General features: G+C 44.9%; 1 protein-coding gene across 1 annotated transcript in view; it reads right to left on the bottom strand.

Moving 5' to 3' along the window:
• The window catches only part of LOC309816753 (uncharacterized protein), a gene marked incomplete at its 5' end in the record, with an annotated part of 152282 nt that overhangs the window by 69872 nt on the left and 68280 nt on the right, over positions 1 to 14130 (bottom strand). The window contains 5 exons of the mRNA XM_082644528.1: positions 32 to 171; positions 592 to 780; positions 2412 to 2623; positions 6347 to 6527; positions 13105 to 13263. Of these exons, the coding sequence (XP_082500654.1) occupies positions 32 to 171; positions 592 to 780; positions 2412 to 2623; positions 6347 to 6527; positions 13105 to 13263 (881 nt within the window). The remainder of the gene's footprint in view (positions 1 to 31; positions 172 to 591; positions 781 to 2411; positions 2624 to 6346; positions 6528 to 13104; positions 13264 to 14130) is intronic.

Here is a 14130-nt window from a genome sequence, read left to right as displayed (position 1 = left end):
GAATCGGCCTGGGGGAAGGGGCCAAACATACCTAAGGAAGAAAGTCCCCTGCTTCCGGTACAACCTCCTGTCTTGCATTAGCTCCTCCAGTTCGCCCTCCAGCTGCAGGCCCTGAGGCTGGCCCCCGGCACTGGCCCCCAGAGCCGTCAGCAACACGTGGCTCTTCCATGGCTGCAACGAGGACCAGGCTGATGCAGAGCGATGCCCGCAGGATCCAAGCTGCTAAACACCCTGCCCTGGGGGTCGCGAGGGGCAGCTCGCACTGCCCGCTCATCACCCTGGGAATGACCAGCCGAGAAGGGCTGCTGCCTCCACCTCATCAGACCACGAGGAGGCACGGGGACACTGCCATGGCCAGACCTCCCCAGGTGCCCAGCAGGAACGAAGGACTTGGGCTTCCAGCTCCAGGTGGCTGACCTTTGCTCTGGGGTCTGTGCTAATATGGCTGGGGTCCATTTTACAGATGAAGAAACTGAGGCTCAGGGAGGCCCAAGGTCATAGGCCAAGCTAGTAGCCCTTTCCCATCCCAGGTGATGGATCTGGGGTCTCTCGATGGCAGAGCCTCCAGCACGGGCCGCCTGGACCCCTTACCTGCTCTGTATGCCTGTAGGCCGCCGTTAAATTCAACTCCTGCTGGGGGCCCTTCAACCAGCCGTGAAGGATCTTACGGTCCAGGCTGTTCTCGGCATGGATCTCACCCTGCATTGCTGCACTCCAGGCTGATTCTACTTCACTCCAGCTGCGAAAGATGCTCTGTGCCACGGTTGTCACTGTGGAAACCTGCAGTGAGGGTGAAGAGGCTGACCAGGGCCTTTGCACCATCCTATTTCCTCCTCCTGGGATGCCCTTTGTCCCCAGTCCCACTTGGTGAACTCCCGCTCATCCTTCAAAACCCCTCCAATGCCATCTCTGCTAGGCCTTTCCCGATGGGTCCAAGCAGAATTGGTTGTTCCGTACAGGGTCATGAGGAAAGAGGAAAAACCTCTCTCTCTCTCTCTCTCTCAGCCCTGAACAGAGAGAGAATCTGAGTTATCAGAGAAGACCACCCCTTCCCCTCTCTCCCCTTCAGCTCAAGGAGGGAATAGGATCCACTGAGCCACTGTTATTAGCAGGCAGGGTCTCTGTGTCTTGAAGGGCACACGCCTGCAGGTGGCCTCTGTCCCTGCATCATCGTCATGGTGTCCAGAGCCCTGGGAGGAGCTGGGTGTTACTTTGGCTTGCACTGGGGCTGGGGGAGGCACAGCACTTCAGCCCTGTGCTGGGCTGGGTACCCCAGCACACCGCCCTCGGCACAAGCCCTACTAGGAACATCAAGGTGCCTCATGCCCGGCTGGCCTCTGTCCCTTGTTCACGCAGCTCCCTCGGGGGACTCACGAGGAGAGGTGACAGGGCCAAGATGGGCTTTGGGAATTACTGAACCTCCTGACAAATACTAGAACTCCCCAAGACCTTACCCGCTATGTCACCGACCTCAGGTCACCCCCAGAACCTGCAGGCCCTTCACTGCTGGCTTCCCCATCTCAGCAAATGGCACCTGCTTCCACCCAGCTGCTTGAACCAAAAACTTGGGGTTACTTGTCTTTTCTTCACCCCCTCCCCCAACCAATCCATCAGCAAATCCGTCAGCAAATCCGTCGGCTACACCTTCAAACCACCAGGCCACCATCCGCCCCTCCCTGGGCTGGGTCATCTGAAGGAACGGGCTGGTCAACCCCACCCTGTATCCTGTTCTGGGTCTATCTGTCACACAGTGGCCTCCTCAGGGTCCCTAAGCTTGCCAGGAGTCACCTGCTCCTTCTGACTCCACCCTGGTGCCACCTGGACCCTGCCTCAGAGGGGACTGAGCTGTCCCCTAGCACGCCCACCGAGCTGCCTCCTTCTGGGCCCACGTCAGGCCTGGACCACACCGTGTCCGCTCATCATCCCAACACAGGGAGAGGCTTGATGTGCCAGGTTCCCACGTGTGACACCAGGGAAGTCCTCCAAACCCTGTTATGCTTCTACGGTCAAATGATCAAATGTGTGCAAAGAAGCAGACTTACACTGAGCAGGTGGTGGGAAACTGACCTACATCCTTGAAGTTTCCATTCTGGATTTAGGCAAAAGCCCGACTGATGTCTACTTGTTTCCGAGGTACCAGTTCAAACTACTTTAATATTTTACTTTATCAGCTGCTAAGCAAGAATATGGGAAATTGAGATTTATTTTGTTTCCCTCTCCCAAACTCACTTGGCAACAAATTCTGAAGAATGTTAATAGTGTGTGAGCCAGACTTCACACATTTGCCACCTGTTATCGACCCAGGACCTCGGTTTTGACCCTCTGCACAGAAGATCTAAACTGCAGGAAATCAGGCTCCCTGTCTGCGGGGGCGGGAGTGAGGGGCAGGTGGTGTGGCCGAGCATGCACACCCGGAGGTAGGTGGTAGCTGGGGTGTAGACGTGGATCTTGCCCTCCCTGCGGAGGCCCTGGCTCTTGCAGGCCATGTTCATCACCAGATTCTTGAGGGTCCAGGCCTTGCCCAGCGTCAGCTCCAAAACAGCCTGGAACGTGGCTCGGTGGGGCCAGTATAGCCTGTGAGCCGCAGAGACCATCAGCCATGGACTATCCAGGTTCAAGGCTCCTGAGAGAGGCAGAGAGGAAGAAACTGGTATCCCTGGCAAGAAGGGAGCTTTTGAAGAAGGGAGCGCAGGCAGCGAGCTAGAGGCTCCCATAGTCTCATCACGGTCACTATGGGCGTATCTCAAAACTTGGAATGACTGGGACAGAGCATAAGGGAACTTTCTGGAATGATGGTAACGTTCTGAATTTTGGCAGGCGCTTGGGTTTCACGGGTCTGTGCACCTGTCGAAACTCATCAAATGGTACCCTGGAGATGTGTGCAATTCGCTCTAGCTAATGATATAATACTGACGTGTGTAGGGGTGAAATTGTACTGAAGTTTACAACTTAATTTGACCTGCACCAACAAATAAGATGGATGGATAAGTGGGCAGATGTGTAAGAAGGCAGGTGGAGTAAAATGTTAATGGTAGAATCTAGGTTGAGAGTATGTTGGTGTTCACTGCACAACTCTTTGCACTTTTCTGTATGTTTGAAATTTTTTCATGATGACATATTAGACAAAAGAAATGCTGGGACAGTTGGAGAGGGGACACTGGGGTGTGGTGATCAAGAACATGGCCTTTACTCTTCCAAGCTGTGTGACCTCTTCGAACCCGTGCTTCCACCATCTGTAAAATGGGCACAACAGTACTGATCACTGGGTCTTGGGATAGAGGAAGCACCCATTCAGAAGAGTAAAGACCAATCATCATCATCATCAAAAAGTTGACATTTTGCATAATGTGAGGTGAGGGAGGTATGGATTGGGAGTTGGGATTAGCAGATGCAAACTATTATACATAGGATGGATAAACAACAAGGTCCTACTGTATAGCACAGGGAACTATATTCAATATCCTGTGATAAACCATAATGGAAAAGAATACGAAAAAAATGCATATATATGTATAACTGAATCACTTTGCTGTACAGCAGAAATTAACACAACATTGTAAATCAACTACACTTCAATAAAATAATTTTTTTAAAAAAGAGCACCACCCCCACGCACATAGAGCACCCTTCCAAACAAGTTCCAAGTGACCAACTCTTAAACAAAAGCACATATCCAAGTCTTGCCTGGCATGTGGGAAAAGCCACTAACAGGAACTTCAGAAATAAAAAGAAAAAAGAAACTCAGGGAGAACAGAACAAAGCCCCCCAATTCTATAATTTATGCTCTCAGAGAAGAGAAGACAATGCATTCATGGAGCAGGACACTCTAAGAAAAGAACTTTCAGGAACAAAAAATGAGCTCTTGGGAATATAAGCTAGCTAAAAATTAAAACAACAGTAGAGGGGCTGGCAGATGAAGTTGAGAAAATCAGCCCTCACAACAGAACAAAAGGACAAAGAGATAGAACAAAGGAGAGAAAAGAAAGAAAATTAAAGGCGTAGTTTCTGAGGAAAACATCTGACCAACAGGAATTCCAGAACACAGAAGGAAGGAAATTACCAAAGAAACTGTACAAGAAAATTACCAAGACCCAAATGGTGTGTCTCCAAATGGAAAGGGCCTAAGTGCTCAGTACGGTGAATGAAAAGAGGTTCACACCAAGGCTCATCATCATAAGATTTAAAGACACTAGGAATAAAGAGAAGCTCCTGGAAGCTTCCAGAGAGTGAGAAAATGGTCACAGACAAAAGATGATGGATCACAAATAGCACCAGACCTCTCAACTGATTCAAATCAACAGTGGAGCAATGTCTTCAAAAATCCCAAGGGAAAATAATTTCCAGCCTAGAATTCTCTATTCAGCCAAATCAAAAAAAGACAATTTAGGGACTTCCCTGGCGGTCCAGTAGTTAGGAGTTTGCCTTCCAATGCAGGGGGTGCGGGTTCCATCCCTGGTCGGGGAGCTAAGATCCCATATACATCGCAGCCAAAAAATCAAAACATAAAACAGAAGCAATATCGTAACAAATTCAATAAAGACTTTAAAAACCGTCCACATCAAAAAAAAAAAAAAAAGAAAAAAGACAGTTTAAACATTCAGGGTTTCAAAATGTTTACATCCTGTTATAGGTTGAATTGTGTCTGTCAAAAAGATATGAAGTCCTAACCCCTGGTACCTCAAAATGTGACCTTATTTGGGAATGGGGTCATTGCAGATAAAATTAGTTAAAATAAGATCATACTGGAGTAGGGGAGACCCTAAATCTGATATGAGTGGTGTCCTTATATGAAGAGAGAAGTTTGGACACAGACACACACACAGAGCACCATGTGACAACAGAGGCAGAGATTAGAGCAATGTAGTTACAAACCAAGGAACATCAAGCATCAGTGGTCACCACTACAAGTAGGAAGAGGCAGGAAGGATTCTACCCAGGGTCACAGAAAGAAAGTGGCACCTTAATTTCAGAATTCTAGTCTCGAGGACCGTGAGAGAATAAATTTCTGTTGTTTAAAGCCACCCAGTTTGTGGTAATGGGTTAAAGCAGCCCTAGCTAATGAATGTACCTCCCATGCACCCTCTCTCAGGAAGCTACTGGAAGATGCACTCCATCGGAACAAAAGAGTTAACCGAGAAAGAAGATGACATGAGTGCAAGAAGCAGGGGCTGTGACCCAGAGAAGTGGAAGGCACTCCCAGGATGACAGTGAGGGGATGCCCTAGGACTACAGCTGTGTAACTGGTCTACACTGGAGCAGCAGAACAGAGGCTCCAGGAAGAGGGTCTACAAGAAAAATATGAGAACTGATTGAAGCTGATAAGTAATCTGACGTGTTCAACAATCTGGAGAAGAATTTTGCATTGTTGCTAAAAATTCTGGGAATAATCAGTAGGAGGAAAATAGAAAACTAATCAAACAGGGAAAAAAGGCTATTATAACTCCAGGAAAAACAAAATGTTAGAATCCTAGTATACCATGTGCCTCAGCTGTGAGGGACATTTATCACCACAATGATGTAAACATTGAATATTAACAAACTATAACTCTTTTAGGGGAATGGAGGGAAATAGGCATGTGAAAAGGGCTGGTGTAAGAGTTAAATCTTCTTCCTCTCTAGTAAGAAATATATTGAGAATGCCTATGAAAGAAAAATCAAGAAATAAGTGTGATTATTTTAAAAGATGGAGGGTCTGATGAGAAACAGCAAAAAGAATTTACAGTGCTTGCCATTTTCAGCAAAATTTGGGATTGGAAGACGTGAGGCAGAAAATTACTGTATTTGCTATAACTTTAACTTTTAAGAACTTAAAAATTTTTCAAGTACATATTACATGAACACAGAGAATATTATGAGCTCCCATATAACACTCACCCATCTTCAACAATTACCAAGTCATAGTCTAATTCACTTTTTAAACTATGTATTACTTCAATAAAAATAAAAACTAGTTCAAAAAATTCAAGGATAAAACCATGGTAAATTCATTTTTTAAATGAGAGAAAGAGTGTTCCAGGGAGAAAGAACAGCAAGTGCAAAGGCCCTGAGGTATGTCTGGGGAACAGAAGAGAGGCCAGTGGGGCTGCAGGATGATGGGCAATGGGAAAAGTAGGGTGAGATAAGGTTGGAGAAGTAGGCAAGGCCCTGTAATGTAGAGCTCTATGGGTGAGGGTGAGAAATCAGGATGTGATTTTAAGTTTCCTGGGCCGCATGTAAGGTCTGAGTTTTGAATTACCCAGGCAAACAAAAGGGAAGGGTGTTCCAGTTAGTGGGCATGGCTTGAGCAAAGGCCTAGAGGGCAGAAATCTTCACCACTAGCCAAGGACACTCCCTAGATGACACTCACCTTCCCACTTCCACAGGGTGGCCCTGGATGTGTCCTTCCACTGCAAGCCTGCCACAAAGGGCAGCCGCCCATTGTACTGCACCTTCAGGTATGTGCTGCTCTCCACGTGGGGCTGGCGGAGGCTCAAGTGGTACAGCTGCGTATGGTAATCCACCTGCCTCGCGGGCACCTGCAGCACAAACTGGAGGAGACCCACACCCAAGATGCAAATCAGATCATGCTCTTCCTGACCTAGAACATGCCATTGGCTCTCCACTGCAACCTGAGATCCCTGGCTACCAGGAATTGCCCCACCCCACCTCAAAAAGAAACCCTGCACTCGTTAGCAGTCACTCCCCATTGCCTCCTTCCCACAGACCCCGGAAACCTTTAACCTACTTTCTGTCTCTATGAATTTACCTATTCTGGACATTGCTTACAAATAGAATCATACCGTCTGAGGCCTTTGATGTCTGGCTTCTTTCACTTAGCATGATGCTTTCAAGGTTCATCCATGTTGTAGCAGGTGTCAGGAGTTCATTTTTATTACTGAATAACGTTCTATTGTGTGGATAAATCACTTTATCTATTCACCCATTGATGAACATTTGGATTGTTTCTACTTTTGGGTTATTATGAATAATGCTGCTATAAATGTTTTGTGTGGACATAAGTTTTCAATTCTCTTGAGTACCTAGGAGTAGAATTGTTGGGTCATATGGTAACTCTGTGTTTAACATTTTAAGGAAACACCAAACTCTTTTTCCAGTCACACCATTTTATGATCCCAGCAATATGAGTTCTAATTTCCCTGCATCCTCACCAACACTTGTTATTTTCTTTTTTTCCCCGTTTCAGCTATGCTAGTGGATTTGAAGCAGCATCTCACTGTGGTTTTGATTTGAATTTCCCTACTGACTAATTAGGTTAAGCAACTTTTCATGTACTTATTGGCCACTTGTGTACCTTCTTCAGAGAAATATCTATTCAAATCCTTTGTCTTTTTCTTGTTGAGTTGTAAGAGTTCTTCATATATTCTGGATACAAATCCCTTATCACACATACGATTTGCAGATGTTTTCTTCCCTTCTGTGGGCTGTTATTTCACTTCCTTGATGGTGTCCTTTGAAGCACAAATGTTTTTAAGTTTGATGAAGACCAAAGTATTTTTGTTATTACTTATACTTTCAGTGTCATATCTCAGAAACCCTTGCCTAATCCAAGGTCATAAAGATTTACTCTTATGTTTTCCTCTAAGAGTTTCATAATTCTTAAATTTAGGTCTACAACCTATTTTGAGGGTTTTTTTAATATATGGTATGACGTAAGGGTCCAACTTCATACTCCTACACGTGAATATCCATTGTCCCAGCACCATTTGTTGAAAAGACTATTCTTTCCCCTCTTCAATTATCTTGGCACCCTTGTCGAAAATCAACTAACTGTAAATACAAGGGTTTATTTCTGGATTCCCAATTCTACTCTGTTGGTCTATATGTCTATCCTTATACCACTACCATAATACTGTCTTAATTACTGTAGATTTGAAGTAAGTTTTGAAATCGATAAAAGTGAATCCTCTAACTTTGTTCTTCACTTTCAAGACAGTTGTGTCTACTCTGGGTCCCTTGAAATTCCACATGAATTTTAGGATCAGCTTGTCAATTTTAGCAAAAAGATAACTCAGGTTTTGATAGGAATAGATGGGGACCATTGAATCTGAAGATCAATTTAGGAAGTATTGCCAACTTCACATTAAATATTCCAATCCAAGTACATGGGATGTCTTCCCATTTATTTAGGTTTTCTTGAATTTCTTTCAACAATGTTTTGTAGTTTTGAGAGTATAAGTTTTACATTCTTTTGTTAAATTTATTCCTAAGTATTATTCTTTTTGATGGTAATGTAAATGAAATTGCTTTCTTAATTTCATTTTCAGGTTTTTCATTGCTAGTGTAGAGAAATACAACTAATTTTTGTATATTAATCCTGTATCCTGAAACTTTGATGAACTCATTTATTAGCTCTAATAGATTTTTTGGTGAGTTCATTCGGGTCTTCTATATACAAGATCGTATCATCTGTAAATAGAAAGAGTTTTACTTCTTCCTTTCCAATCTAGATGCCTTTTCTTCAGTTCTTTTTTCTTTTTCTTTTTTTTTTTCTTTTTGGCCTAATCACCCTAGCTAGAACCTCCAGCACAATGTTAAATACAAATGGTGAAAGCAGACATCCTATCTTGTTACTGATCTTAGGGGGAAAGTATTTAGCCTTTTGCCATTAAGTATATTAGCTGTGGGTTTTTCATAGATGGCCTTTATCAGGTTGAGGAAGTGCCCTTCCATTGCTAGACTGTTGGGTACTTTTATCATGAAAAGGTATGGTGTTGTGCCAGATACTTTTCTGTGTCTATTGAAATGATCATGTGGTTTTTGTCCTTTATTCTATTAATATGATGTATTACCTTGATGGATGTTCAAATGTTAAACCAACCTTGCATTCCTGGGATAAACCCCATTTGGACATGTTGTGTAATCCTTTTTATATATTGCTGAATTCAGTTTGGTAGTATTTTCTTGCGGATTTTGCATCTGTATAATGGTCTTTAGTTTTTCTTTTCTTATGATGTCTTTCTCTGGTTTGGGCATCAGGATAATAATGGCTGCACAGAATGAACTGGGAAGAGTTTTCTCTTGACAGATCATTTAGTCAATTATTTTATAGTAAATTAAGTCTGGCACTATTCAGTCCAGCCAAGTGGCTAAGAGCCTGTGGTTTGAAAGGAGGCAGACTGGACTTTGAATCCCAATTCTGCCACATAGTAGCTGTGAGACCTCAACTAAGTCTGTTTACACCATTTCTCTTCTGTAAAGTGAGAACACATAATTCTTGCCTCACAAGGATTACATGAGATAATACAAACAAAGCCTCTGACACATGGTCTGGCAATAATTAATGGCTCACCATTGATCACTCTGCCTTTCCCTCTTCTACCCACTGTCAGCTTCTTTTTTTTTTTTTTTTTTTTTTTGCGGTACTTGGGCCTCTCACTGTTGTGGCCTCTTCCGTTGTGGGGCACAGGCTCCGGACGCGCAGGCCCAGCGGCCATGGATCACGGGCCCAGCCGCTCCACGGCATGTGGGATCTTCCCGGACTGGGACACGAACCCGTGTCCCCTGCATCGGCAAGCGGACTCTCAACCACTGCGCCACCAAGGAAGCCCTAGCTTCTTAAAGATAAAGATTATCTTACTCATACCTGTCTCCCCAGAACCTAGCATGGTGTCTGTCACACTTATGAAGGCTTGCAGAAATGCTGCCACAAACCTCTAATCTCTTCACTAAAACCCTTGGGGCCAGATGTTTTCCAGAAATAAGAAACTTCTTCTGCTTCTGTTGACAGAAGCAGGGAATGATCAGAGGTAGGTAAGGTTATCCAAGGACGACTTCAATGAAGAATATGATTCAATAGGGGTTTCCCTGGTGGCGCAGTGGTTAAGAATCTGCCTGCCAATGCAGGAGACATGGGTTTGAGCTCAGGTCCGGGAAGATCCCACATGCCGCGGAGCAACTAAGTCCATGTGCCACAATTACTGAGCCTGCACTCTAGAGCCCACAAGCCACAACTACTGAAGCCCGTGTGCCTAGAGCCTGTGCTCCACAACAAGAGAAGCCACCGCAATGAGAAGCCCGCGTGCTTAGAGCATGCTCCACAACAAGAGAAGCCACCGCGATGGGAAGCCCGCGCACCGCAACGAAGAGTAGACCCTGTTCACCACAACTGGAGAAAGCCCGTGCGCAGCAAGGAAGACCCAACGCAGCCAAGAATAAATAAATTAATTAATTAACAACACCACCAACACGGGAAGTTCTCCAAGATCCATTGCTAAAGGACATACAACATGACTCACCAAACGAAACTAAGTGCTTGTGACAGCTCCACAGAACAAATGTACAGACAAAGATCTCCTCTCCAGTTCTCCAGATTATAACCATGGTTCTCTCCAGGCAGCTGAGGAGGCCCCCAGGAAAAGGGATGGTAACTGTGAAAGGGGGTTTTAACCTTACTTTAAATGTTATATTTTTTCACAAGGAGAATTTATTCATGGAGTATTGGTATGATTTAAAATCAACGTAATACTTAGGAATGAAGTCAAGCAGGGAGGCAAAAGACTTGTACACTGAAAACTACAAAACACTGCTGAAAGAAATTAGAGAAGACATAAATAAATGGAAAGACATCTTGTGTTCATGGATTGGAAGACTTAATATTGTTAAGGTTCAATAGTACCCAAAGCAATCTACAGATTTAATGCAATCCCTATCAAAATCTCAATGGTATTTTTTTGGTAGAAATAGAAAAGTCCATCTTAAAATGCATATGGAATCTCAAGCGACCCCCAAATAGCCAAAACAATCTTGAAAAAGAAGAACGAAGTGGGAGGTCTCACAAAGCTACAGTAATCAAAACAGTATGTTGTGGGCTTCCCTGGTGGCACAGTGGTTGAGAGTCCACCTGCTGATGCGGGGGACATGGGTTCGTGCCCAGGTCCGGGAGGATCCCACATGCCGCGGAGCAGCTAGGCCCATGAGCCATGGCCGCTGGGCCTGCGCGTCCGGAGCCTGTGCTCCACAACGGGAGAGGCCACAACAGTGAGAGGCCCGTGTACCGCAAAAAAAAAAAAAAAAAAAAAAAAAAAGTAAAACAGTATGTTGTGACATAAAAGACAGACACATAGACCAATGGAATACAATAGATTGCCCAGAAATAAACTCTCACATTTATGGTTGGGGGAAAGGACTTTTCAACAAATGGTGCTGGAAAAACTGTATATTCAATGCAAAAGAATGAAGTTGGATCCTTATCTTATACCATATACACAGTTTAACTCAAAATGGATCAGAGACCTAAACATGAGAACTAAAACCATAAAACTCTTAGAAGAAAACATGGGATTGAAAAGCTTCATGACATTGGATTTGGCAATTGATTTATTGAACATGACACCTAAAACACAGGCAAAAAAGAAGTAAAAATAAATAAGCTGAACGACATCAAAATTAAAAATTTTTGTGCAACAAAGGATGCTATTCATAGAGTAAAAAGGCAACCCACGGAATGGGAGAAAATATTTGTAAACTATATATCTTATAAGGCGTTAATATCCAGAACATATAAAGAACTACAATTGAACAACCACAACAAAATCAAACAACCTGATTCAAAATGGGCTAAGGATGTGAATAGACATTTCTCTAAAGATGATAATTAAACAGCCAATAAGCCCATGAAAAGATGCTCAATGTCATCAATCACTAAGGAAATGCAAATCAAAACTACAAGATCCTCATATGCGTTAAGATGGCTACTATAAAAAATACCCCAGAAATCAAGAAGTGTTGGTGAGGATATAGAGAAACTGGAACCAGCCAGTAGAGAACCACACCAGTAGAGAACTGGTGTGCTGATGTTAAGATGGTGAAATGGTACAGCTGCTATGGAAAAGAGTATGGCAGTTTCTCAAAAAATTAAAAGTCAGATTATTTTATGATCCAGCAATTCCACTTCAGGATATACACCCCAAAGAATGGAAATCAGGGACTCATACAGATATTAGTACACTCATGTTCATAGCAGCACTATTCACACAAGCCACATGTGGAAGCCAAGTGTCCACTGATGAATGAATGGATCAAAAAACGGGGTCCATCCATACAATGGAATATTATCCAGACTAGGAAGGAAATTCTGACTCATGTTACAATGTGGATAAACCTTGAGGACATTATGCCAAGTGAAATAGGCCAGTCACAAAAAGGCAGATGCTATACAATTCCACTTATATGAGTTTACCTAGAGAGGTGAAATTCAGAGACAGAAAGTAGATTGGTGGTGGCAGGGCCTGGGGGAGGGAAGGATGAAGAGTTACTGTTTAATGGGTACAGAGTTTCAGTTCTATGAGATGAAAAAGTTCTTGAGATAGACGGTGGTGATGGTGCACAATATGAATGTGCTTAATGCCGCTGAGCCTAAAAATGGTGAAAATGGTCAACGTCATGTTACGTATATTTTACCACAATTAAACATTTTTAAAAACAATTAGGGGGGCTTCCCTGGTGGTGCAGTGGTTGAGAATCTGCCTCTCAATGCAGGGAACACAGGTTCGAGCCCTGGTCTGGGAAGATCCCACATACCGCGAAGCAACTAGGCCCGTGAGCCACAACTACTGAGCCCGCGCGTCTGGAGCCTGTGCTCCACAATAAGAGAGGCCGCGATAGTGAGAGGCCCGCGCACCACGATGAAGAGTGGCCCCTGCTTGCCGCAACTAGAGAAAGTCCTCACACAGAAACAAAGACCCAACAAGGCCAAAAAAAAAAAAAAAAAAAAAAACAATTAGGAAACTCAGAAAGGTAACGTGTGCCTTGTAAGAGCACATACCTGTTCAGGGGCTAAGCACTGTTACTCCTGATTTACCAAAAAGAGCTCACCCTCCAGGAAAACCTGCAAGTGAACCATTTCCAAAATGCATTTTTACGCTGGAAATCTGTATTTCCCAAGCCCCTCTTGCAAACTGCCCCTTGGCAATCCTTGGCACACCAGCAAATGTTTAACTGCCCCAGGGGCGTGGGGGCTGAAGATGCCACAGGTAAGGTCTCTGAGCCTGAGTTATAGCTCCTGCGTCCTTGCAACCAAGACCTGCAGGGACAGGCAGCGGGGCTGCCCAGCTGCCATGTGTAAGCTGAGCCCCAGGGACGCAGCTCTGCAGAGGCTGGACTCACCTCCATGAAGTAATTCCTCAGGGCTGGGCCCGAGTCGTTCTGGAAGGTCTGGCTGATGCGGAGGTGCCTCTTGTTGCGGCTGTCATCCCAGTGCCTCCCATAGCTCGCCTCCAGCTCCCAGTGGAGGTGGCCTGAGCCCTCCTCATGCCGCAGCTGGACCTGGGACACCCCACCAGGGAGACCCCCAAAGAAGCCTTGTGTATGCAGACCTGAGCCTCCTCACAGCCACCCGCCCTGAGATGCAGGCTTGCTTATCTGGGGTGACAGCTCTGTAGGAAGTATGGATTTTTTTGCACTGATGTTGATTTTGTAAAATATTGCATTAGAATACGATTCACCTTCACAGTTTCTGGTGTCCCCTTAAATTCTGGTCCCGAGGTGAAAAACTAACCTGCCCCACGCTGGTCCATGCCCTGATAAGGAGTAGAAAGAACCAGCTGCCATGGGAAGATGACTCCTGATCTGCTTCATATGAACCTAAAATCTCCCCCTCCCCCCACTCTCCCACAGCAGCCTCCGGCTCCCTGGACAGATCCTCTGTGGATCAGGGCTTCCCACCTGTGGGCTCCTGGCAGCCACTGTCTCCTCCTACCTCTGAACCACAGGTCGAGGCAACACAGGCTCATCCATTTATTCACTCACTGAACACGTTTTCCCCCAAGTACCAAGCAGATACTTCGCTGGGCACTAGATAGCCAGGAATGAAGAAGCCAGAAGCCCCCTCCCTTGTGGGGGTAACAGTTCAGGGGGAGAAGCAAACTTGTAACAATTAACAAAGGAACAGTCACTTCTCCATTTTGCTCACCCCACCAGCCACTCTGATGAACTACCAGTTCTTTAGCTCCTCCAATCACCCTCCAGCCCCAGGACCTTTGCACTTGCTGTTCCCTCTGCCTGTGGCACACTTCCTTGGGAACAGAACTATCTCATATTTTAATTTTCAGCTTAAAATTCATTTCCCCCAAAGAAGCCTTCCCTGCTACCCTGTCCAAATTAGACTCCCCTGTGCTACGCTCTCTCGGCCTC

The sequence above is a fragment of the Mesoplodon mirus genome (genome assembly GCF_964341445.2).
Source record: "Mesoplodon mirus genome assembly, chromosome: 15".
NCBI classification, from domain to species: Eukaryota; Metazoa; Chordata; class Mammalia; order Artiodactyla; family Ziphiidae; genus Mesoplodon; species Mesoplodon mirus.
Note: the sequence above shows the minus strand (reverse complement) of the source record. Positions and strands in the feature narration are given on the sequence as shown.